Source organism: Nuphar pumila, chromosome 6 (assembly GCF_984573655.1).
Source record: "Nuphar pumila chromosome 6, dmNupPumi1.hap1.1, whole genome shotgun sequence".
Classification (NCBI taxonomy): Eukaryota; Viridiplantae; Streptophyta; class Magnoliopsida; order Nymphaeales; family Nymphaeaceae; genus Nuphar; species Nuphar pumila.
The window spans coordinates 107,217,796-107,240,925 of NC_143254.1; the positions used below are offsets into that span (position 1 = coordinate 107,217,796).

General features: G+C 40.0%; 1 protein-coding gene across 1 annotated transcript in view; it reads left to right on the forward strand.

Annotated features, from left to right (window-relative positions):
* Positions 1–22,982, forward strand: part of LOC149835585 (uncharacterized) — a 27,923-nt gene extending 4,941 nt beyond the window's left edge. Inside the window, exons 3-4 of the mRNA XM_090010586.1 lie at positions 20,223–20,282; positions 22,615–22,982. Of these exons, the coding sequence (XP_089866712.1) occupies positions 20,223–20,282; positions 22,615–22,704 (150 nt within the window). The 3' untranslated portion in view covers positions 22,705–22,982. The remainder of the gene's footprint in view (positions 1–20,222; positions 20,283–22,614) is intronic.
* Positions 22,983–23,130: the final 148 nt, after the last annotated feature.

Consider the following 23,130-nt stretch of genomic DNA (forward strand, 5'->3'; position numbering starts at 1 on the left):
TCTGGTTAGGTTTGATTGGTTTGAGTTTGGAACTTGTTAGGGTTTGATTTTAGAATGTCTATAAATCAAACCCCATTGGATTTGGAGCTATATTGGAATTTTGGTCATTTTTTCAAGAATCTTTATGTTTCTTGGAAATCACATGCTAGTTTTGAGAAAACCCTTAAATCTGATATGGCTTTTGGTTATTAAGGGTTTGGATTGCTTCTATTCATGTCCTTTTTGAGTTGAGAGTGCTTCAATATCAATTTTGTGCTCAGTTTTTGGTTTTATGCCGATTTTTGTTGAATTCAAGGTGTTCACATCCACCGGTAACTTGTTCTTTTGTCTTTAAAGCATATTCTGGATATTGGTTAGGCTGATTTCATGATATACTTCTGCTGTTTCATTTTGGGAGCTTGAGCATACCTATTTGGGTGGATAAGTTGTGGTATTTGGTAATTTGTATGCATAAGCAATATGTTTTGTTCTTGTGTTCAGATTTGAGCACTCTTGGGTCGAGTGTTTTGACCAACACGTTGGGATATTGTGCTTATTTCCTTTGTTGGTTGAGATTTTTTTGTTGCTACATGTAGTACTTGGGGGTTGTGTGAGATATGGAAAAGGAAGGAATTCATATTGTCCCAGTGAAGCTGGATGAGACAAACTACGTGTATTGTATTGAGCTGATTTTATGACAATTGTAATAGTAGGAAAATGGCTTGGGGGATACTTGGTTCATAGGTGAAACCCATGCCCGCTGATGTTGGTTTTAACAAATCAATAGAGGAATGAATTGTGAAAAATGAAGGGTCAAGGCTTGGACATTAGTCTCAGCAGAGTAGAGAATAACTATGAATCTCTCAAAGTTTTAGGAAGCCAAAGAAGCTTGAATTTATCTCAAACAAGTCTACAAGAAAGAGATTTGGGTTAGAAAATATCACTCTCAAGAATTGAGGATCATGCATGCAGAAAATAAGTCAATTTAACAATTTTATTCGGATATGGAAAGAATTTAGGATGCACTTGCACTCGTAGCGGGCCAAACAAAATGTGAAAAGTGTTCGAAGTGTGAGATATGTATTGCATGTCAAAACTATCTTGGGCTTCTTGACCAACATGAGGAAACAACTAGGGCTATTGAGTTTCTTATGGCACTCATACCAGAGTTTGATGGAGTGAGGAGTGCCATTCTGCATCGTGCCTTTGTCGTCAATGTCCAAGCTGAATTGATTGCAGAAGAGACCAATATAAGCTGTCTTGGAACCTATTCATCTAGTGACAATCATGACAACTTCTCGACAACTGTGTGGCAGATTTGGTGGTAGAGGTGGTGGAAGAGCTGGAGGAAGGGAAATTTGAGTTTTGGAAGAAGATGTGACTTGAGCTCTATTCAATGTCACTATTGTAAGAACTTTGGTGATATGAAAAATTCTTGCCCAATGCTTAAGAAAAAGAAAGATGGAGTCTATGCAACATCTTCTAATGGTGAGGGTATTAAGCCCAAGGATGATCACAATGTTATTGACACTCAGTTACTTGTTCTGTCAGTTGTAAGAGCTTTAGAATCGTTAGGTGGTGGTCAACTTCGGTTGTTAGAGGAAATGCAACAACAAATTCAACAATTGTAGCTTTTTGCCCAACCAGTTGTAGCCCCTTCCTTTGCTACTCCTACATCTTCCTATGGTATTGCTTTCTCCGGTATCTTAAGTTGCTTATCTGGTTGGTTGATAAACTCGGGGGCTTCTTGCCATATGACAACCCATGAACCTATTCTAACCAACTATCAGCCCTACAATGACACTTTTCACAATTTAGATGGTTCTTCTATGTCTATCTCAAAAATTGTTTCCATTATTTTCGATCTTATCCCGATAGTAAGATTAATCTTTCTTAAGTTTACCATGTTCCATCCTTTGCAACGAATCTTATCTTTATTAGTCAAATTAACAAATTTCACTGTAACGTTACCTTATCTCCTTTTGGCTGTGTGGTGCAATATTACTTGTCATGAAAGAAGACTGTGATTGGCTATAGAAGAGGTGACTTGTATTACCTAGAATTGATTGATATGAGTGAGTATAAGAGACCCAAGATCATATTGGGAGCTTCAGTCATATATGAGTTTGTTTTGTGACACTAGAGGGTTGGTCATATTTTCGGTGGCTACAATTCAACTGAGTGTTAAATAAACCGTATGCCTTCAAGTGTGCTCAAGGATATATCTCCATTTCAAAAATTATATAGGCGAATTGCAAATTATGATGTGATGCGAATATTTGAATGTATATACTTTGTTCTGTTACCCGCTAGATATATAGATAAATTGTCTCGTAAAATTGTTAAGTGTCTGTTTCTTGGTTATGCTAATGGTCAAAAGGGCTACACATATTATAATCTTCTTGGAAAGAGGGATATAATCAGTGGTTTGAAATTGATTTCAGACGCTCCCTTGTGTCGACGTCAAAGAGCACACAGAAAGGGGAGTTCCAACGTGAAGAAATACTAGAACAATGGAAAAAAGAAGAAACTCTCTCTGGCAAAACGCAGGCTGCGTTAAAAGTTTATTGAAGAGAAACACAGTAAAGGGAAAACATTAGAAAAAAATGAGTGCAGAACCAAAAGAGAAAAAATGAAATAATCAGTCTCAGCTAACCCTACTTAACCCTAGGATCCTTGTATTTATACATTGCAGGATGGATCCGGATCCTAGGTTCGGTACCAAAATCCAAAACTTTTAGAAATAAACTCATTAACATGCTGGCTCCTATTCCTTGGACCCTCATCCGTCTAGAGTAGGTACGCAAAGGTGCTTCCGTTTGACGCAGTGCCGTGCTCGGTGTTGGATCCACATTCTGGGTCTGCCCATCAATCTCGCTGGTGTAGGGGACCTGCACCGTTTCTTGGTCGTCTGATAGAGCCCTGGTCTTCCCCTGTTCCTGTAATGCATCATTGTCCCATGGATGGGAAGGAGTCGCCTCTGACGACTTATTGTCACCACAGTATGTATATATAGATCAGACACATTAAAGACGGGCGAAATGAGCCAATCTTCAGGCAAATCAAGCATGTAGGCATTCGGGCCCAATCGCTGGAGGATTTTGAAAGGACCATGTTTTTTGGGGCTCAACTTACCATAGGTACCAATTGGGAAACGCTTAGGGCGTAGGTAGACCCATACTAACTGACCCACTTGGAATTGGACATCGTGATGCCCTTGGTCCACAAAAGCTTTGTAAGCTTCGTAGTTCTCAATGAGTTTTGCCCGCACTTGCTGGTGAATGTCGTGCATGTATTCGACAACATCAAAAGCATCTGGGGCAGGGTCACATAAGCATCTGGGGCAGGGTCACATACACTTGATACAGGTGCTAGGTCAACCACATGCGTAGGCGAGCACCCATAGACCACTTGAAAAAGGGTTTTGCCTATAGACCGATTGATAGAACTATTGTAGGCAAACTCGGATTGAGGCAAGACTAGGTCCCAAGTTTTGACACTCTCCCATGAGGCGCCGTAGTAAATTGCCTAAGGTGCGATTCACAACCTCTGTTTGGCCATCTGTTTGCGGGTGGTATGCACTGTAATGAAATGGTAGGCTCCACGAATGCACTTGAATCTACTCAAACGGAAGTATCTAAAAGATACTTTAGACAAGACCCATAAAAGGGTATAAATGGAAAAGCATAAAAATAAATAACACTTTCTTTTTGAGAGCAAAATGCTTAAAAAGCATTTAGAGGAATGATTTACACAAGGGGATTCACCCCTATTTATACAAGAGTATTAAGGAGAGCTCATAAGGAGCTCTCCCTTTCTAGCTGTTGGAACTTCCGACAGCTAGAATTCTAGTCGATGGACTAGTTCCAACAACTAGAAAGTTGGTCAAGTTCCATCTGGAACTTGACCAAACTAGATGTAGATACCAAAAACAAAAAGGAAAATTACAAAAAAAATTAAAAGTATAAATATAAAAATATATAATAATAATATTCTAATAATAATATTATTATATATGTGTTGTTTACATTTTAACACTCTCCCTCAAATTTACAGTACAATGAGCGAAAGTTTGTCTAAGAGGAAGTGAAATCTGGGAGCTGCGAGAGGCTTGGTGAAGAAGTCTGCTAAGTGGTATTCTGACGTCACATATGGCAAATCAATGGTTCCATGAAAGTACTCCTCTCTGACATAGTGACAATCCATCTCAATGTGTTTGGTGCGCTCATGGAAAGTTCGGTTGCTTGCGACGTAGATTGCACTTTTGTTGTCACAACACATTCGTGAGGCCTGTGTTGCTTCAGCTCCCATATCAGCGAGCAGTCGCCTGAGCCAAACAACTTCTATTGTGGTGGTTGCCATGGCTCTATATTCAACTTCAGTTGATGAAAGAAACCTTCTGGTGCATCTTGCACCTCCATGATATTAAAGATTCACCTAAAAAATACACAGAAATCAATGCTTGAGTGCCTATTATTAGGATCACCTCCCTAGTCAGCATCAATATAAGCAATTAAATCTAATGATGATGATGCAGACAAGAAGAGTCCTCGTGAGAGAGAACTCTTTAAATATTTAATAATACGTAAAACTGCTCTCATGTGAACAGAAGTGGGAGCATGTTGAAACTAGCTAGCTGTGTGTACAACATGTGCTATGTCTGGCCGAGTGATGGAGAGATAGAAAAGTGCTCCAACAAGTTGTCTGAACGGAGTGAGATCATCAAGACGCTCTTCATCATCAATTTTCATTTTAACATTGACCACTTTTGGAGTGTCCACCTTCTTATCATTTGTAATGCCAGACCTGAAAACAATATCAAAAGCAAATTTAGATTGAGATATCAAATACCCACGAGGGGAATAAGCAACTTCTATTCCTAAAAAGTATCTCAATAATCATAAATCAGACATTTCAAAATGAGTTTTAAGAAGAGTTTTGATATTGGTAACTCCCTGCTTGTCGTCTCCAGTGATGATCATATCATCCACATAAGGTGAAGGATGATACCTGCATCAAATTGCTTAATAAACAAGGCAATGTTAGTCAAACAAAAATGAAATCCAATATTAGTCATAACATGACTAAATCTGTCATACCAGGTTTTTGGTGCTTGTTTGAAGCTATAAAGGGCCTTGTCAAGACGAAGTGTTTTACCCTTAGGAATACTAATACCAGGCGGAGTTTCCATGTAGACTTTTTCAATAAGACTCTCATTTAAGAAAACATTTTTGACATCCATTTGAAATATATGTCATTTTTTGATAAAAGCCAAAACAATTAAAGTTCTAACAGTGGTCATACGAGCCACAGGGGCAAAGGTTTCTTCGTAGTCAATGCCATACTCTTGAGCATAACCTTTGGCTACGAGTCATGCCTTATATATTTTTAGGGTCCCATCACTTTTGGTTTTGACTTTATAGACCCATCTACAACCTATAGGTTTCTTTCCGAGAGGAAGGTCTTGAATGGACCAAGTGTTGGCCTTCTATAATGCATCCAATTTTATTTTATAGCTTCAACCCATTCTTCATGGTTTTTGACTTCAAAATAGGAGGAAGGTTCAACATAAGATTGGATTAATGCAAGGGCTGCCCTATACGAGGGTGAAAAAGATTCGTAAGAGACAATTTTTTTGGGAGGTCGAGAAATTCTAGAAGTCCTACGCGGGAGAACTTCAGAAATCCTTTCTAATGCACATGGTGGGTGTTGCTCTCCAACTCTTCGTCTTGAATATTGCAGACCAACATCCCTACTGATTTGGTTTTCGCTATCATTTTAAAAAATAATAGGACTTTGATCATTGTCAAAGTTATATTCAAAATCCTCTTCGTTGAATTTTGAAGTTAAATCGATTAAAAAAGAATATTCAATAATATCTTTGGATTTTTCACTTTCAAAAGAACTTTCTTTTTCTAGAAAAGACACATTTCTTGATACATATAATTTGTCATTTTGAAGATCATAGCACCAACAAAAAGCTCTTAATCTAGAATAGTCTGGAGCTAAATCATAAAGTTTTTCAATTGAAGATATATTTTTTAATGAAGAAGATGCCATTCTATTGATGAGATAGGTGGCGGTTAGAGCGACTTCAACCCAAAAACCTTTTGGAACTTGATTTGCAATTAGCAAAGTTTGAGTGATTTCCATAATGTGGCGATGCTTGCGTTCCACATGACCATTTTGTTGAGGGGTGTGTGGGCATGATCGTTGATGAGTAATGCCATATAAACTAAGTTAATTTTTAAATTTCTAGACATAAATTCTCCCCTTGAATCACTGCGAAAAATGGAAATATTACTTTGAAATTTGTTTGTGACCATTTTATGAAATACTTGAAAGTGAGCAAAATCTTTGGATTTATGTTTAAGAAAGTAAATCCAAGTGTGTCTAGAAAAGTCATCAACAAAGATGACATAATACGCATAACCACCTTTAGAGATAACTGGTGTGGGTCCACAAACGTCCGAATGTATTAACTCAAGAGGTTTTGTAGAGACAAAGGTTCTACTAGAAAAAGGTAATCTTTTCATTTTACCAAGAATGCAATGTTTACAAGCAAAATTTTCAGATTTACAAAATTTTTCCAAACTTGGGAAGTATTGGATTTTTGACATATGAGGATGGCCAAGTCTTTTGTGCCATAATTCTGTTTCTAATTTTTGAACATTTAAACAAAATACATTTTTTGGTAGTTCCAAAAAGTTCATGTAATATAGTCATCCTCCATGGTCTTCCCCAATCAACTTCCCTGACTGACGATCCTATATCCAGCAACCATCAGAAGAGAAGGATATATTACATCCATAATAAAAAATTTGTGAAATAGATAAAAGGTTCAAATTTAATTTTGAGATATATTTAACTTCTGGAATACAAAAAGTTTTGGATTTTTGAAAACTTTCAAAACATCCTATTCCTTTTATTTCAAGGGATGTTCTATCTGCTATAAAGACTTTTGATATACTTGAGTTATTTTTAAGACATTCGGATAAACATTTAGCATTTGGAGTCATATGAAATCAAGCACCAGAATTTAAGAGCCAAGAGAAGTTACCTGGACCGGATACAGATGCAACTGCCGCTCCAGTTGAAGCTTCAGTTGAAGAGGATACCCCTTTGAGAAGAGGTTGAAGAATCTCTATTAGTTGAGCCATGGAAACATGTGCATCTTGATCTTTTGGCTCGGTTTCAAGAGATGCTACCCTCTTTTCGTCTCTCCTTTTTAGCTTTGGATATTGAGGCCTATAATGCCCCGGTTCATGACAGTGGTGACAAATAACTTTTCTTTTGTCAAACTCACCACTCTGTCTCTCAAAATTAGGCGGTTTATAAGTGCGAGTATGATTCTCTGGTCTAGACACAGCTAGAACTGAATCATCATCAACTTTTGGAGTACTCTTTCTAAGACGATTTTCCTCTATAGTTAGTTCTTCAATAGTATCCACAACAGTAGGGATTTTACCATGCTGAAGTAGAGCCGATTTGGTGGATTCAAATTCCGGCCTTAATCCATTCACAAATTGGTAAAAGTGTTCCATATCGAGTTGTTTTTGACGAAGCTCGATATTTTCGGTGCAATGCCATTTTGGCTCTAGAATAGCCAACTCTTCCTAAAGTTCGGACAACTCATTATAATATTCATAAATAGTTGTCATTTTGAGTTAATGTCCGAACTTTTTCTTGAAGATTGCACACATGGGCAATATCCTTAAGGGAATACATATTTTTGAGGTATTTCCATGCCTTATCGGCATGTTCAAATTTAGCGAGGCTAGACCATTTTTTAATGTCTATGTTATTAATAAGCTATGACATTATCTTTGCATGCCCCATCCTCCACTCTTTCCATTTCTTTTCATAAGAGGCTAGAGCCTTAGTCTTCTCCTCTTCCGTTAGAGGGACTTCCTTATCACCCTCTTTTTTGATGAGAGATAGTTTAGGTTCCGAATCAGAACCGATTCGGAACCATCTACTATTCCCTATAAGCCTTTTCCCCATATGTGGTGCTTCATAATTGAAGCCCACATCACATAATTAGTATCATTCAACTTCATGGGTATGATGGTGACCTTATCATGGTCATCCATCATTTACAAGAGTGTGTAGAAGATAGTAAGAAGAAGAAGAGAAAGGAAAATAGAGAAAAAGGGAGAAAGGGATACAATACAATGTTGTTGCTCAAGTCCTTTTCTCCAAATGGATCCTCTTGTAGTCGATAGAAGAGGGATAAAACACTCTTCTGGCAAGTGATGAAACACTCCTTTGCAAGTGACGAAACACTTTTTGTAAGAACAAGGTAATAACACACCTTTACACAAGAGGCATGAAAATCGAGGCAGAAGTTTTTCAAGATCTAAGAGTTCCGTAGCTTTGATACCATGTAATGAAATGGTAGGCTCCACGGATGCACTTGAATCTACTCAAAAGGAAGTATCTAAAAGATACTTTAGACAAGACCCATAAAAGTTAGGGGTGGCAAAATCTGACCCGACCTGCCAACCCGCTTCTTAGCCGGGTTAGGCTTTGGCTTAAACGGGTTCATGTCGTAAACGGGTCGACCCGCCTAACCCGTTTATTAAACGGGTCGTGTTCGTGTTAGGGGTATGCCAAACCGCCAACCCGTTTGACCCGTTTAATAAACGGGTTAGGCGGGCGGGTCAACCCGTTTACACGAACCCGTCAACCCGCAACCCGTTTATATATATATATTAACTTATCTACCCCTAACTCCTAACTTTATACTTAAGTCACCCACCTAACTCATCTAACCTGTCAACCCGCATCTGTGTTTCACTATTATTCAAAGAAACTTGCATAACACACTCCAAAAACTTTGTCTTTTACCTTGTGACCCTTTCGCATATTTTATGCTCTCTCAGACTTTTTTAATAGAATCATTCATCTCTTTCAGTCCTTCTTGAACTATCAAATTCAGGATATGAGCACAACAACGAATATGGAAGAATTCACCACCACATAATAATACATCCTTCAATATAAGCTGACTCTTCAACAACTCAACAGATACATCATTTGCAGAAGCATTGTCAAGTGTAATCAAAAATATTTTTTTCTCCATACCCCATTTAGTCAACAATCTATAAATTTTCCCAGATATAGCTATTCCAGTGTGGAGTTTGCATTGCAGAAAAATTTAGAATTTTCTTTTGCAATACTGAATTTTCATCAACAAAGTGTGCAGTGAGACATATATACCTATCAGTAGTTATAGATGTCCACAAATAAGATGTTAAACATATCCTTCCTGGAATAGATTGCAACAAATCTTTGAGTTTGTGTTTTTCTTTTTTATACATCTTTAAAACATCTGCCTTAGCTGTGTTTTTGCTAATGTGTTTGGTCTCATCACATACATAGGTAATCAATGAACGAAATCCATCATAATCAACAAATTGGAAAGGCAATTCATGCTTAAGAATCATCGTTGTTACCAATTCTCGATACTTTTGTTGATCAAACTTAGAAACTTGTAAAGACATAGTTCCCTCTGATTTTGCAAGGAATAATTGACCTATGTCTTTAGTTTTCAATTTTGGACATGCAAACATATGCCGCTTTAAATTTCCGGTCCCATTCTTGCTATCTGCTAGGTAGGGTTTGTTACATAATTTACATACAACTCTCTTTATCCCATCTTCTTCAATTGGAAGTTGCTTAAATACTTCCCAAACATTAGAGGTTAGTTTTCTTTTCCGTTTAGTACTAGAACTCTCTCTACCTAATACTGTAAATGGCGTAACACGAACATCCTCATAATTAATTTCTTCTGGACCTTCAACAGATATATCCACAACGTTGTCCATTACTAGTTGAAAGTAATATTTAATATTGCCTGAATAGAGTAAAAGAACATAGGGAAAAATTATTGGTTGTGACTTGATTTTACCATGAATGTAGAAAATATACAAAAAATGTGTAACTTACTACCAAACATTAGAAAAGATTTACTGCTAACCATGAAGATTAGTATAAGCTCCAAACAATAATTATAAACTCTGAACTACAATTATGTAACAATTATAAACATTAGAAATTATAAACAGCGGGCAAATAAGATTAGTATAAGCTCCAAACTACATTTATAAGCTCCAAACTACAATTATAAGCTCTAATGGGATCAAATAAATTTATCCATTACAAAGACAACAAGAAGCACAAAACAGAAGATTATAGCATGAAAGAATGACAGTAGCAGATAAAGAAAGGGAACAGGGAAAAAGATCAGACCAATAACTCAAGTTATTGGAACAAGGTTTCAACCATAAGCACAATAATTTGATGGCAAACAGCAGAAAAACAACTGAGCACACCTAGGACATCTTATATAGTTACCATAATAATATTTGAACATCCAAGCAGCCGGAAGGCAATACAACGTTACACAAGAAAAAAATAACAAGAAAGGATATGGAATAAGAATGTCTAAGAGAACCGGGATATAATATTCAATTAATAAAAACACTTAACTAAAAGAAACTAGAAGCCTATATCAAGAAGTTCCATGTACCTTAATAGACGTATATAAACGAAGTTGAAGTATAAAAACCCGAGCTTATCTTTCTTTTTCCCTTCTCAGTTCTCACTGGTCCAAAAACTCTTCTTTTCCTTCGTACCAAAATATGGGTCCTTCTCTAATCACCAAAAGAGCTCATCATAGTGAGGAAAACAAAGAAGAAAACCTCATCACAGTGAGGAAAACAGAGAAGAAAACAAGAATAAGTACCTATTACTTTTTCCAACCCCTTCTTCAAGATCAAAAAATGAGGTGCCTTCAGCGGGAGAGACAAAACGTTGGGCTTGCTTTGCTTGGGTGCCAAACCAAGAGGAGGAACAAGAGGGAGGAGAGAAGCGGGTAGTGGTGTGCACCTGTGCGGTGATGACAACGAGGTGGAGAGGAGAGGTCTCGGGCTCTTGGCTGCGGCTGGGTAGGAAGGAGTTAGGTGGGTGACTAAAGTATAAAGTTAGGAGTTAGGGTTAGATAAGTTTATATATATATATATATATATATATATATATATATATATATATAAATGGGTTGCGCGTTGACGGGTTTGTGTAAACGGGTTGACCCGCCTGCCTAACCCGTTTATTAAACGAGTCAAACGGGTTGGCATACCCCTAACACGAACACGACCCGTTTAATAAACGGGTTAAGCGGGTCGACCTGTTTACGACACGAACCTGTTTAAGCCAAACCCTAACCCGGCTAAGAAGCGGGGTGGTGGGTCGGGTCAGATTTTGCCACCCCTAGTTCCAACAGCTAGAAAGTTGGACAAGTTCCAACTGGAACTTGACCAAACTAGATGTATCTAGTTCTAATAGAACTAGATACCAAAAGCAAAAACAAAAATTACAAAAAAAATTTAAAAGTATAACTACAAAAATATATAATAATAATAATATTATATATGTGCTGTTTACGTTTTAACATGCACTACTGAACTGGAGCTTGGTTTTCAATAAGGCCCATAAGAATTTTCAAAAGTGACTCATGAACCGTGTATCACGGTCTGACGTGATCGAGTGAGGCAACCCATGAAAGCGTGCAAAATCCTTGAAGTAGTACGAGGCTACTAGAGATGGTCTGTAGTACGCTTACACAGGACAAAAATAGCCATTTTGGAAAACCGGTCAACCACAACTAATATAGAGTCATACCCTCGCGAGGTTTTGAGGAGGCCAATGATAAAATCCAGAGACGTGCTCCCATGGACACTGAGGGATGGGTAAAGGTGTGTACAAACCACTATTTTGACGACGCCCTTTGGAAACTTGACACACACGGCAACATTGAACAAACTTGACTACATCTCTACGCATTTTGGGCGAAAAGTAGCATTCATCTAACAATGCGGATGTCTTATCATGTCCAAAATGCCCAGCTAGTCTCCCTTCGTGCAATTCTGAAATCAACTGTAGCCTAAGAGAGAATGCTGGTACACAGCTTATTACCTCGAAAGAGGTAACCATTATGTATAGAGAACCGTGGGTCCCAGACTTGCTGAAAATCAGGGTCGGTCTGGTACAACTCTTTGCATTGTTCAAACCCAATCACTTGCACGAACATAGTCATTAAAAGACTGTTCTTTCTACTGAGTGCGTTAGCCACCTTGTTGAGAGTACCCGATTGATGACAAATTGTAAAAGTGTACTCTTGCAAGAAGCTGGCACTTAGTATTTCAACGCCTCATGATCCGTGTACAAGACGAACTCCTTATAAATGAGGTAGTGCCTCCAGTAACGAAGTAACGAAGGGCTTGTACCATGGCATAAAATTCCACATCATAAGTAGAGTATTGTCGCCTTGCCTGAGTCAGTTTTTCACTAAAGAAAACAATAGGTCTGCGATTTTGACTCAGGATGGCGCCAATCCCTACTTTGGAGGCGTCACACTCTACTTCAAAGACCGAGTTAAAATCTGGAAGTGTTAGAATGGGGGCACTAGTCATTTTTTCTTTGATGATCGTGAATGCTTTGCCCGCCGCCGAGGTCTATTGGAATTTAGCACCTTTTAGGCATTTCGTGATAGGGGCTATGAGGGTGCTAAAATTTCTAACGAAGCGACGGTAGAAGGTAGCCAACCCATGGAAGCTATGTATCTCGCCTATAGTATGTGGGGTTGGCCATTCTACGATCGCTCAAACTTTGGCGGGATCGGCTTTCACTCCATGAGATGACACTATAAAACCTAGGAACACCACACTTGAGGTCACGAATTCACACTTTTTGGCATTCACATAAAGTTTCTCTCTTCTCAAAATTTCTAAGACTCTACGCTAATGACTCAAGTGATCAGACAAGGAGGAATTGTAAACCAAGATGTCGTCAAAATAAACGATAAATTGTCCGATACAAGGGCGAAACACTTGGGTCATCATGTTGATGAATGTACTCGGGGCATTCGACAACCCAAAAGGCATGACCAACCACTCGTACAACCCATCACGCATCTTGAAGACCGTTTTCCACTCATCCCCTTCTCGGATACGAATCTGGTGATACTCGCTTTTTAAATCAATTTTTGAGAAAACAGAGGCGTCGACTAGCATATCAAGCATGTCATCCAATCGAGGAATGGGAAAACGGTATTTGACGATGATGCGAATGATCGCCCAACTATTGACACACATTCTCATAGACCCATCTTTTTTGGGAGTGAGCAGGGCTGGTACTGCGCAGGGGCTAACACTCTCGCGATGAACCCCTTTTGCAACAATTCTTGGACCTGTCTCAATAACTCAGCATGCTCGGATGGGTTCGTGTGATACACTGGTAAGTTTGGTACACTCGACCACGGGACAAAATCTATGACATGCTGCACCACCCTCATCGAGGGTAGGCCATCGGGAAGGTCATCAGGCATGATATCACTGAATTCTTCGACAAGGGGTGCGACCTCAGCGGGAACGAGCAACAACGTACTTACAACTGGTTTGGCCACCAGGGCATATCAATAACCTTCATCCCTACAGTGACTCAAGAAAGTTCGGTAGGATAGGCCCGCGAGCTGAGGAACTCGCTCGGGCTTATCTACGGTGGGAAAACCCGTTTCCCTTATAGGAAGTAGGATTATCCTATGCCTTTTGAAAATAAAAGAGTACATGTTCCTAAGGCCATCGTGAATAGTTTTACGGTCAAATTGCCAGGGCCGTCCTAAGAGAATATGACAGGCACTCATAGGGGCCACGTCGCACCACACCTCACCGTGATAATGCTCCCCCATTGAGAATTTGACTAGGCATCGTTGGGTGATAGGTACTTCATTTCCTTTTTTGAATCACGCCATTTTGTATGATTGAGCAAGTTTTTCCGTTTTAAAATTGAGGGTGGTCACGACATTTTCAAAAACCATATTTTCACAAGCTCCAGTGTCAATGATGACATCACACACATGGCGCTCACAGTTGCACCTTGTTTTGAAGATATTGTTTCGCAGCCACTTTGTTGGGGCCGACTCTCGGGGTGCTGTTAGAGTATGGTGAATGGATAGTAGGTTTTCGATATTACCATCGACCTCTACGATCGCCCCTTCATCCTCCCCCTCAATAGGTGATTCACTCCCACTCTCGCTGACTGACTCTGTATCGACCACAGGTTTGGTGAAGTGAGTGCTCTTGGTCACAGTGGGACACTTGGAGGCCACATGTCCTAACTCTTGACACCTAAAACAATGAATGGTGGACTCAACATGCTTGGACTTGGATCGAGTATGGTAGGTCGGTCCGGACTGGTCAGTCTTATTGGGATACACTCTTGTGGCAAACTTTGAGTCCTCCTTCCTTGGGGAGCTTGCTCCCTGGTTGGAAAACTCAACTTAGGTCGACTAGGCTGGTCACTTCTAGAAACCCTTTACTCTTGCCTCCTTTTCAATTTTTCCTACACATTCATGGCATAAATGCTTGCCTGATCTAATGACTCTACTGTGACACAACTAAAGTGGTCAGAAATAACAGGACGGAGACCAGAGATATACCTTGTGACTTGTTGCCGGGCGGTCTTCTCAATTTGCACTTGCAGGGATAGACGGTGAAACTCGGCATTGTATTCCGCCATGATATGGGTTCCTTGATGCAGGGTCAGGTACTCTTTGTAAGCCCGCTGAGCGTGGTCCGATGGCACGAACTTGGCTTGCATCAGTCTCTGCATCTCATCCCAAGCTTGCACACACCCTTGTCCCTGCCTCTCCCTCGACCTTTGTAGCTCAACCCACCACGTCTGCGCTAGGCCCCTCAGTCGAGTGGATGCCAGGGAGACGCGACGATGTTCGGCTACTTAGTGGTAGTCGAAGGAGAATTACACGACGTAGGCCCAATCGAAGAACTGCTCTGCGTCAAATCGTCCTGCAAACTCTGGAAGGTCTAGCTTCACTCCGTAGGTGGTGGGGTGTTTCGGCATCCATTGCTGATGCCGTCCCACCAAGCCTGCGGGATACTCACTCCAAAACGTCTCATCATCCAGTGTGATGGCGTTGTCTTCCTCACGGTCCTGATCAGCTTGTAGCTGGTGCTGTCGGGCTCCATCTCCCAGTGGTCGGCGCTTAGGTCGCGCTGGCCCCTGCGGTATCGGTGTCGGCGCTGTTGGAGGCTGTCACAGTCTGTCCCGAACATGGGTTGGAGTTGGTTGAAACCGGGCGTTGAGGAGCCGGCAGGGAGGAAAGGTCCCATCAACGGTGGAAGGACGGGTCGGGTAACGGGTTCGTGGTTGAGAGGAGTGGTGTAGGTTGGGATTGGGTTAGGAGTTGGGCTGCGGTAATAGTGTTGGGCCGGGTTTGGGAAAGGGTTTTGAGCCGGGAATGGGGTCGGAGTTTGGGTTAGGTTCGGGTATTGGGTCTGGTGCGGGAGGAAATTGGATGTTTCGCCCGATTGGACTTGGATTGGGTCTAAACCTAGGCTACTCGTCGGACCCGGATTTGGATAGGTGGGATCATGGATCGAGTTGTTGGGGAAAAAAGGTCTGGCTAGAACTCGATCCACGATCCAAAACATTATGGGTCTGGTTTTGACCCGGCTCAAAGTAAAACGGGAGCTCCGTCCGGGTCCGATGCAGGTCTGGGTCGGTCTCAGATCTCATGCTAGGGTCAAAATTGTTGGGTTGGGCTGGATCCGGTATAAACCTCGAACCGGTCCCAACTGGGTAGGCTGGACGATGGGGTTCGAGGCTAGGACCCGATCCCTGGGACCCAAAGGGCAGTCCTTGGGACTCGGGTCTGGGCCCCACTATGCCTTGTTTCGGGCCGGACCCTATCGGACCCGGACCGGTCCACATGGTTGCACCTCCCCCGGCTACCTGATTGGCTGCAAACGACCCTCCACGAGCGGGCTCTAGGGCGGGTGGAAACCCAACGCCGTCACCCGTTGTCGGGATAGTGCTAGAGGCTCGACCCAACGTTTGGTTTGGTTCACGCAGGCCATTTCTGGCCTGCGGGATCTTGACTGCCGGTTGGGGCCATGATTGCACGCTCGGGCCGGCGACAGGATAACCATCAACGACCGTTCTCCCCGGTGGGTAGACACCGCAGTTTTGATTGACCGCTCTTAACGGGAAAGAAGGCAGAGATGGTACCGATTGCTGGAGGATCGTGCGACCGACATCCCTGTGCAGACTCGCTTCAATGAACTCCGATTGCACGACTGGTAGGTTGAGGTTCACTTGGCATGGGTCGAGCGCCACAACACTCGTGAGGCCAACAATGTCCTGTGATGGCATGGACCTCGCTCGGGTGAAGGCCGTAGAAGCCGACTCGGGGTTGTCGCCCAATCCGGTGCTCCTCTTCAGCATGGCTGCGTCGTGCGCCTCCACTGATGATTCGAGGACCATGATCCTACCCTCTATTCCATCCAGTCGCTTGGACATACCCACCATATTTTTACTTACGCGCAACATGTTCTCTTGGATGTTCGTCATCATGTCGATCATGCACATCATGGGATCTTCGTTGCCTGTCTCCGATCCCTCTCGTTCCTTTTCACTTGCAAGATCGTTCCTTGCTTTCTGCGTCATGTTATCGAACAAGGAGCATGGTCTCAGCTCTGATACCAGTTTGATGCAACAAAGATAGGAAGTCGGACGCTCCCTTGTGCCGACGTCAAAGAGCACACCGAAAGGGGAGTTCCAACGTGAAGAAATACTAGAACAATGTAAAATTGAAGAAACTCTCTCCGGCAAAACACATACTGCATTAAAAGTTTATTGAAGAGAAACACGGTAAAGGGAAAACATTAGAAAAAAAAATGAGTGGAGAACCAAAAGAGAAAAAAATGAAATAATCAATCTCAGCTAACCCTACATAACCCTAGGATCCTTGTATTTATACACTGCAGGGTGGATTTGGATACTGAGTTCGGTACCAGAATCCAAAACTTTTAGAAATAAACTCATTAACGTGCTGGCTTGCTGGCTCGTATTCCTCAGACCCTCGCCCGTCTAGAGTAGGATGCAGAGGCACTTCCCTTCGTCGCAGTGCCGTGCTCGGTGTCGGATCCACAGTTTGGGTCTGGGTCCGCCCATCTATCCCGCTGGTGCAGGGGACCTGCACCGTTCCTGGGTCGTCCGATAGAGCCCTGGTCTTCCCCTGTTCCTGCACTGCATCAATTTTGCTGAAACCTTCGATCTTGTAGCTCATATGACAACTATTCGTAGATTGCTTGTTGTGGCTGCAGTACAACAGTGAAATTTGCAGCAGTTGAATGTTAGTAATGCCTTCTTGAATGGAGGCCTCGAAGAGGAAGTGTGTATGAAATTTCCACAAGGATATTCAGATCAAGAGTGTAGGGTTTGTAGACTTCATAGAACGTTATATGGGCTCAAACATGCACCACTAGTCTGGTTTGAGAAGTTTAGTTCGATAGTGAAATCTCTTGGATTTGAGTAGTCATCATGACCTTGCCTTTGTGTCTTCTTCTGTGCTCAGGAAATTCATATTACTTCTCTGTAAATGATATGATACTTAAAGGTGATGACTTGGAGAGAGTTGAGGAGGAAAGACTTGGGGTGCTTGAAACATTTTCTTAGTCTTGAGACAACATAATCACTGAGGGTATTGTACTTGTCTCAACACAAGTATGCGATAGATTTGATGGTGAAGACAAGATTGACAGACGACTAAAATATACTCAATTCTCCTATGAAAGCAAATTTGAAGATGACACCACATATGATGTAGAGTTAGAGAATCCTAAAGTATACAAACAGCTAGTAGGAAGTCTCATATACTTGACCATATCTAGGCTAGATATTGCCTATGCAGTTCATGTAGTCAATCAATTTACGAGTGCTCCCAGAACAATTCACTTAGCCATTGTATTCAGGATTATCAGATATGTGAGATACTATGTACTATGGTATATTCTTCTCATCATCATCTGGCGCAATGCTAAGACCCTTTTGTGATGCTGATTTTGGAGGCTCTACCTTGGATCAGCTCTTACAATTGGCTTTTGTATTTTTCTTGGAAGCTACCTGATCTCATGGAAAAGCAAGAAACAACAAAGAATTGTTTTATCTACAACAAAAGCAGAATATAGAGCCATGACTCAAGTCATTGCTGAAATTATTTGGATACGATGGTTATTGGATGAGTTGGGGATCTCCAATGTGGACAAGACTTGGTTATATTGTGACAATATAAACGTTTTTCATATTGTAAAGAATCTAGAGTTTTATGTGCGAACTAAACACATTGAAATAGATTGTCTTTATACAAGGAGGGCTTGTGAAGATGAAATTATTGCTTTGAAACATGCAAACTTAAAGAATTAGATTGCAGATGTATTTACTAAGAGTCTTGCTCCTCTTTTCAACTCTTTCCTTTCCAAACTCGGAATGGTTCCAGTACACCATTCTAAGTTTAAAAAAGAGTGCTGAGACTTTTATAAAATGGTGTATTACTAGTCTTGTGCTAACCCATCTACTTAAGTATTCTTTTATATTAGGGGTAGTTTAGTCTTGTATAGTTTTGTTTTTCTTTTTGCCTTATAACTTACTTAGTGAGAGTCCACCCATCTTTCTCAATAAAATGTGAAGTTGAGTTTCCTTTCTTCTTCTCCTTTGTGTTCCATTTGTGAAGCCTTAACCCTAACACATGTTTCGAGTTTTCACAATTAGATGTGGGTAGAATGATACCAGACCAAGTTAGATATGAGGTGTTGTGTTGTCTCTCTCTCTCTCTTGGTTTGTGCATGCGTCTCTATTTACATGTACATACCATGCGCCTGCACTTACATGTATATATATATATATATATATATATATATATATATATATATATATATATATATATATATATATATATAGTTCACATTTTGGTGACCAAAACACTTGATTATTGCTATTATTTGTGTTTTCTCAAAGTCCTGATGCTTTTAATAATGCTATTTTATTTATCTTGTTTATCCCTTTTTTCTTTTTTGTTCCTTGTATGTGCCAATATTTCAAGAAGTTTAGGCTCCACGTTTTTCAGATTATAGAAACTTATCCCCTTTTCTCTTGGTACCTTGAGGTGTTTTCATCATATGTGGGAAATTGTTTCCTGTAAGATTGTTTTATCATTGTCTCGTGTTTTTTTCCTATATAGCTGTGGGCCAAACTGTTAATCAATTAAAAACCGTCTTTCATATATAATGCATATTGTTGCATATTTTCTTGGTATGTAAGCATGTAACCATTGTGACAAATATGACAATGTTTTCAGAAAGACATGAAAAGAATGATATGCTGCCACATGTTAAATGGCTAATTTGTTATGATATTTTGAAAATGTCATGATCATGTCTTTTTCATTGAATACATGATAAAATCATAATATTTTCAACAAAGTCACACACACATGCACCCCTAGGGGTGAGCAATGGGTCAGGCTACCCGTGGCTGTCACATGGATACAGCTGCAGATATGGGGATAGCCATTTCTATGAATTTTCAATGTGACTAGTATATAAGGGGACATAATACGTGAGCCAAAGTGGAGTATGTGTGACATAGGTCTGCAGCCAGGCCTGTTTCAAACTGGTTCTAGGCCTGGCTTGTTTATTAACAGGTTGGCACTGGCCCAGCTGGCCCAGGCTGATTTTATATGTATTGATGGGCCAGTCATCCAGCAACAGGTTGGACCGTTGCCCACCCCTAATTCTACTAAAGTTAGAGTTCTTATTTGATGGTGCGTCCTTTACTCTTTTCCATTTGAATAAGTGAAAAAGGAGAAAAAGGGAAAAGGCCCATTCACATCCATTCGGCCTTTTGTGTTTCTTTGACCTCATAGGCAGAAAAGTTCAAGTGAAAAACAGACAAAGAATATTGGCTGAAATTTTTAAAAATATTCATGGATTTCCTTCTAAATGATTTTTTCTGCCATGTATAATCCCGTTGTTTTCTAAAATATTTCTTTCCATTATTAGTTAAAAGTGCAATAAAAATGAGCAATTTCATGTTCACATGCAGTGTGTGCATGTCATCTTATGTGTGTGTGTGTGGTGGTATTTGCATATGTTTGTCTATGTGTGCATGTCCATCACTGTGTTTATACTTATCAAACTCATCTGCGTTTTCAAATAGGTTTCAGTTTATGCACTCAAATGGTCTCAAATTCTTTGCTATGGATTTTATCTCTTGTGAATGGCTTTCCTCTTATTGTACAATGTGGTATATACTGCTGTGAGTGTTTGTTGTCACTGATGTCATTTTCTTGGATATTTTTTTGTTGGTTGATGTTCAATTTCCAGCCAAGAAGAGGATGCTTTGAGATCCGTGATGAGGATGGCAAGACATTTGTCTCTCTTCTGGTGACTCTCTCTCTCTCTCTCCCATATATACACACAAATTTGTCCAATGTCAAATAAAAAAAGATTAAAAGGAAAAAATTGAAAGCTGGAAATGGACTATCAGGACTACAGAGATGTGGCAATTGTTTGAATATTGCAACAAATTAAAATGGTTGGAGGTAGTCAATTTCTTGTGAAATTTTATGTTTCTTTCAATTTGGAGTGTCGAAACTAAAGATGGATTGAATTTCAAACATTGCTAGATGTGGTGGTTATAGTACAAATATATACCATTACAATAACATGCACACACATGCATAGTCACAGAAACAGATGTATATATCATGATCAAATATGTTAACCTTTGGTATACCTTAGCAAGGATAAATCTAGGGATATTATAGCTTTTTTGATAAATTAAAATCTGAACATTTGTGAGCCATTTAAGTATGAAACTCTTGGTCCCATAGCTGTCTGCACATGAAGGGCCAAATAACAATGGAAACTTGGTGCTCCTGCAATCTATCATATATTTTTGGGGCAGTGCTAGAACTTGGAACTGCAGTTCTCTTGAAAGGGTGTTTGTACATGTATTAATAGAAATAAGAGCTTTTGCTATTGATACTTTAGATTGGATTTCTCTTGGGAGAAAAAAAGCACAACGAACCTTGGTTTAAGCTTCCATATGTGACACTATTGGTATTAACCAAGGTTGTAAGTAGCGTTTCGTTACTCGTATCGGTCGGATCCAAAGTTAGGAAAAATTATAATTTTTAATATTTTTTAAATTTCTAAACATCAAGAAAAATCAGAAAAAATAGCAAAAGATCTAAAAAAATCATTACACATGAAACAATGATGAATTGTACAAAATACAACCATAAAATCATATATGAAACATTTATGTTTCTATGACTTGCATATAAATCTATGTCACAGGGACTCGGCCAATTGGGTGCCACACCCGCGTCGACGCGACACGATGCAGGTGCGTGTGTGGTGCGGCGCCCGGTGCGGTCAACCTGACCCTGGGTGCGTACCGCACCCAGGGTCATTTATGTTCAACTTTTAGACTATATATATTTATATTTTTTGCCGCATCCCCGCACCCAAGTTTTTTGAAAGTGTTGCACCTGCACCCACACCCGCACCCATGTGACATACATATACATCAACTAATATAAATAATATTGCATGCATCTCACAAGAACAATGCAAAATGTTAAATATCTTGCAATTAAGAACATGCCATAAGACTCATATTTTCATATTCATAAACAAAAACAAAATAACCAAGTTTATGAACACTCAAGTGTTAAATAAGGATAAAAATGCACTCTTACATGAGAAATCTGCAAAATCCTTCTCCCTTGCACACGAATCGGCACCTAAATTGCTCTCACGCCTCTTAGGGTGCATGGCTTCTCCTCTAAAGGCATCTACACAAACAAGAGATTCAGTCCTAAGGAGGTCTTTAAAACCCAAAATTAAAAAGTCAAGTTTCATCCCAAAATTTCGTACGATACATGCTATGTCACACTTACTCTTCTAACAGGGCACCGCACCCGCACCCAGGCGGGTGTGACACTTGGACACAACTTCCTTTGTGTTAGGTGAAGTCAACCACACCGAGGTCCATTTCTATCCAAAAGTAGATTCAATTAACCCTAACCAAGTCCATTTTTATCTATATTATATATATAAATACACAAATGCACACAAATACACATAGTGTTAACTTAAAACTGTTAAAAATTATATATATATATATATATATATATATATATATATATATACTCCCTGCACCCCCGCACCCAAGCTTTTTTAAGTGCTGCATCCGCACCCACACCCACACCCGCACCCGCACCTGCACCCGCACCCGCACCTATGTGACATAGGATACATGGTTGTATCATACTATACAATCGATATGGATACGATACACTAGTATTACGATACGAGTGTATCATATCAAGTTAAACTATAGTTACGATACATATTGTACCGTAGTATCGTACAATACGGTATGATACTTACAACATTGATATTAACAGTTCATATTCAATGCCAGAATATTTATGATATACAGCCATTCTGCTTTTGATTCTGCAGTTTCACTCTTTTGATCATTTCCAGTCATACCTAGAATGTCTACCATAAGATCTTTGAGTTTCCTTGTCAGTAGTTAATTACAAATGCTCTTCCTTGTCCATGTCTGGATTGATGATGCACAATTTTGATTCCTATGCTTATCAAGTATGCATCTTTGCTGGTACTTGATTTGCTTATTTGATGCATTTTGTAGTAGTCCACAAAATACTGATGCCTGCTTTCTTTTCTTGATGTGTTTTAGAACATGCCACGGCCTTTCACTAAAATGAAAGAGCTTGACATGGACAAGCTTGTTGAAGAGATGGTCTCTTTTATTAAGACTGAAGAGTAACATTGAAGACTGAATGCCTGATTGTAAGTGCACTAGAGAAGCCACACACTCGTACCCTTTTCTGCTGGAAGTGGCATTTTTTGTAATATGCAGTGCTTGTTATTGTTCTGCCAAAGGAGGAATGTATACATTTATATATTGACTACATATCATGATACGGTTGGTTAAGTTGGATTGATACAGTTGATGGCTGGTAGCTTTTTGCCATTTTGTTTCTCGTGTATTCACATATTCAGGGTACATTTAGTGAGATGGAAATACATGCCTAGTTTCTACCATTTCGTTTTGTTTTGTAATGCCGATGATTTTAGTTTGTATGTAGACCTGTTCTTGTTGTCCAAGAAACCTATTTAGCAGGCACCTTTTCTGTTGCCTCTGGAAAGAAGTGGACATCCAAAGCTGTCAGGTGGTCCTGCAAGATGAAAA